The sequence below is a fragment of the Scyliorhinus canicula genome, unplaced genomic scaffold (genome assembly GCF_902713615.1).
Source record: "Scyliorhinus canicula unplaced genomic scaffold, sScyCan1.1, whole genome shotgun sequence".
In the NCBI taxonomy this organism is placed as follows: Eukaryota; Metazoa; Chordata; class Chondrichthyes; order Carcharhiniformes; family Scyliorhinidae; genus Scyliorhinus; species Scyliorhinus canicula.
Genome location: NW_024055744.1, coordinates 30,906 through 33,147, shown reverse-complemented (window position 1 = coordinate 33,147; position 2,242 = coordinate 30,906). Strand labels below are relative to the sequence as shown.

Sequence of the window (2,242 nt, the reverse complement as noted above, 5' to 3'; positions counted from 1 at the left end):
TGCAGGTTAGGCGGATTGGCCATGACAAAGAGCCCTTGGTATCGAAAAAAATGTTAGGTGTGGTTACGGGAATAGGGTGGGGTGTACTTTCCAGGGGCCAGTGCAGACTCGTTGGGCCTAATGGCCTCCTTCTGCACTGTAAATTCTATAATGATCTGTGATGATATTTGGGGAAACAAGAGATGAAAGAATATTCTACAGAAATTAGAATTATTTGCTCTGAATTTCTATCCTGGAATGAAAGTGATACTGACATTGTCAACTCCTTTTACAGTGGATTGGAAGGAGAGGATTTGACACCTTCATCATGGTCTGAAGGAGAGTGTTCCAGTGAACTGACTGTGGAAAGAGTTTTAACAATTACACAGCCTGAAAAAACATTGCAGCGTTTACAGTAGGGAAAGACCGTACATGTGTTCTGTGTGTAGAGGAGGCTTCAACTGATTATCCAGCCTGTTTTTTTATTTGTTCATTGGATGTGGGCATCGCGAGTTGTCAAAGCATTTATTGCCCATCCCTGAGGGCATTTAAGAATCAACCGCATTGCTATGGATCTGGAGTCATACGTAGGCCAGAACTGAAGGACATCAGTGACCCAGATGGGGTTTTACAACCAATGGTAATGATTTGATGGTCATCATTAGAATTTGAATTCCATATCCTTATGGAATTCAAATTTCACCATCTGCCATGGTGGGATTCGAACCTGGGTCCCCAGAGCATTACCCTGGGTCTCTAGATTATTAGTCCAGTGACAATACCCCTACGCCACTGCCTTGGTAGCACAAGGACACCGGCATCATGGGGAAACCGTGGAAATGTGGGGACTGTGGGAAGGGATTCAGATCCCCATCGGGGCTGGAAATTCATCGACGTAGTCACACCAGGGAGAGGACTTTCAACTGCTCCGACTGTGGGAAAAGCTATAAGAATGCTGGGGGTCTAATTAATCATCAACGTGTTCACACGAGAGAGAAGCTGTTCACCTGCTCCACCTGTGGAAAGGAATTCACCTGGGAGTCCAGTCTGATGACACATCAGCGAGTTCACACTGGAGAGAAACCCTACGCTTGCTCTCAGTGTGGGAAGAGCTTCCGGTGTTCATCCAACCTCACTGAACATCTACGGGTTCACACTGGGGAGAGACCATTCCACTGCTCTGAGTGCGGGCAGAGATTCACTTGTTCTTCCCACCTCACTGATCACAAGCGTGTCCACACTGGTGAGAGGCCATTTGTCTGCTCCGTGTGTGGAAAGGGATTTATTAGGTCAACATTGCTTCTTAGTCACCAGCAAGTTCACACTGAAGAGAAAGCATTCACCTGCACTGAGTGTGGGAAGAGTTTCACTCGTCCATCGAATCTTGGGAATCACCAGCGAGTTCACACTGGGGAGAAACCCTTTACCTGCACTCAGTGTGGGAAGGGATTTGCTACAAAATCACAGCTTCAGGCACATAAACTTGTTCACACTGATGAGAGACCTTTTCAATGTTCTGACTGTGAGAGCAGCTTTAAAAGCAGAAGGGATTTGATGAACCACCAGCGAATCCATTCTGGGGAGAAGCCGTTCACCTGCCCCGTGTGTGGCAGAGGATTCACTCAGCCATCCGCTCGTCTGAAACACCAGAGAGTTCACATGTGATTACAGGGATTGGATTCCTACACCCAAGAATGGACCATGTTCATTCTGACAGTTCTGATTTATTTCCTATTGATGTTCAACCCCAGCCCAGTTAAAGGGATTAATAGAGTGGACATGAATTGCACTAAACAAAGTGTTCACCTCGATGGGTGAGGAGCTGCGGAGGGTGGCCGAGGTGAACAAAGGGCCCAGAGCCAAGACGCAGGACCTGGAGAGCAGGCCGAGAAAGCTAAATTTGAGAATTGTGGGCCTGCCCAAGGGGGTGGAGGGCCTGAGGCCGACTGAGTACTTTGTGAGGGTGTTTGAGGAGTTGATGAGGGAGGGGGAAGATGCCTCCCGCTACGAGTTGGGCAGGGCACATCGGTCGCTCAGGCCGAAGCCTAAAGCGAATGAGCCACCAAGGGCAGGTATTCTGCTTCCACAGCGACCACATGAAGGAGAGGGTTTTGAGCTGGGCAAAGCAGAGGCGAGGTGTGGGAAGACACTGGCATATGAACATACCAAGACCTGATGACGGAGCTGCAGATAAGGCGGGTGGCCTTTTGCGGGGAGAAGGCGGCATTGTATGGCAGCGGAGTGAGATTCGGAGTAGTCTAAC

The 2,242-nt window shown here is 48.8% G+C and overlaps 1 protein-coding gene across 1 annotated transcript; it reads left to right on the top strand.

Annotated features, from left to right (window-relative positions):
- Positions 1-733: 733 nt before the first annotated feature.
- Positions 734-1,902, top strand: LOC119960887 (gastrula zinc finger protein XlCGF7.1-like). Its single transcript, XM_038788474.1, has one exon. It carries the CDS (start codon positions 802-804, stop codon positions 1,642-1,644), a length of 843 nt encoding a protein of 280 aa, XP_038644402.1. The 5' UTR covers positions 734-801; the 3' UTR covers positions 1,645-1,902.
- The last annotated feature ends 340 nt before the right edge of the window (positions 1,903-2,242 follow it).

Bases quoted from the DNA above. Each gene is read 5' to 3' on its own strand.
- LOC119960887 (XM_038788474.1), top strand. From the start codon at position 802: ATGGGGAAACCGTGGAAATGTGGGGACTGTGGGAAGGGATTCAGATCC.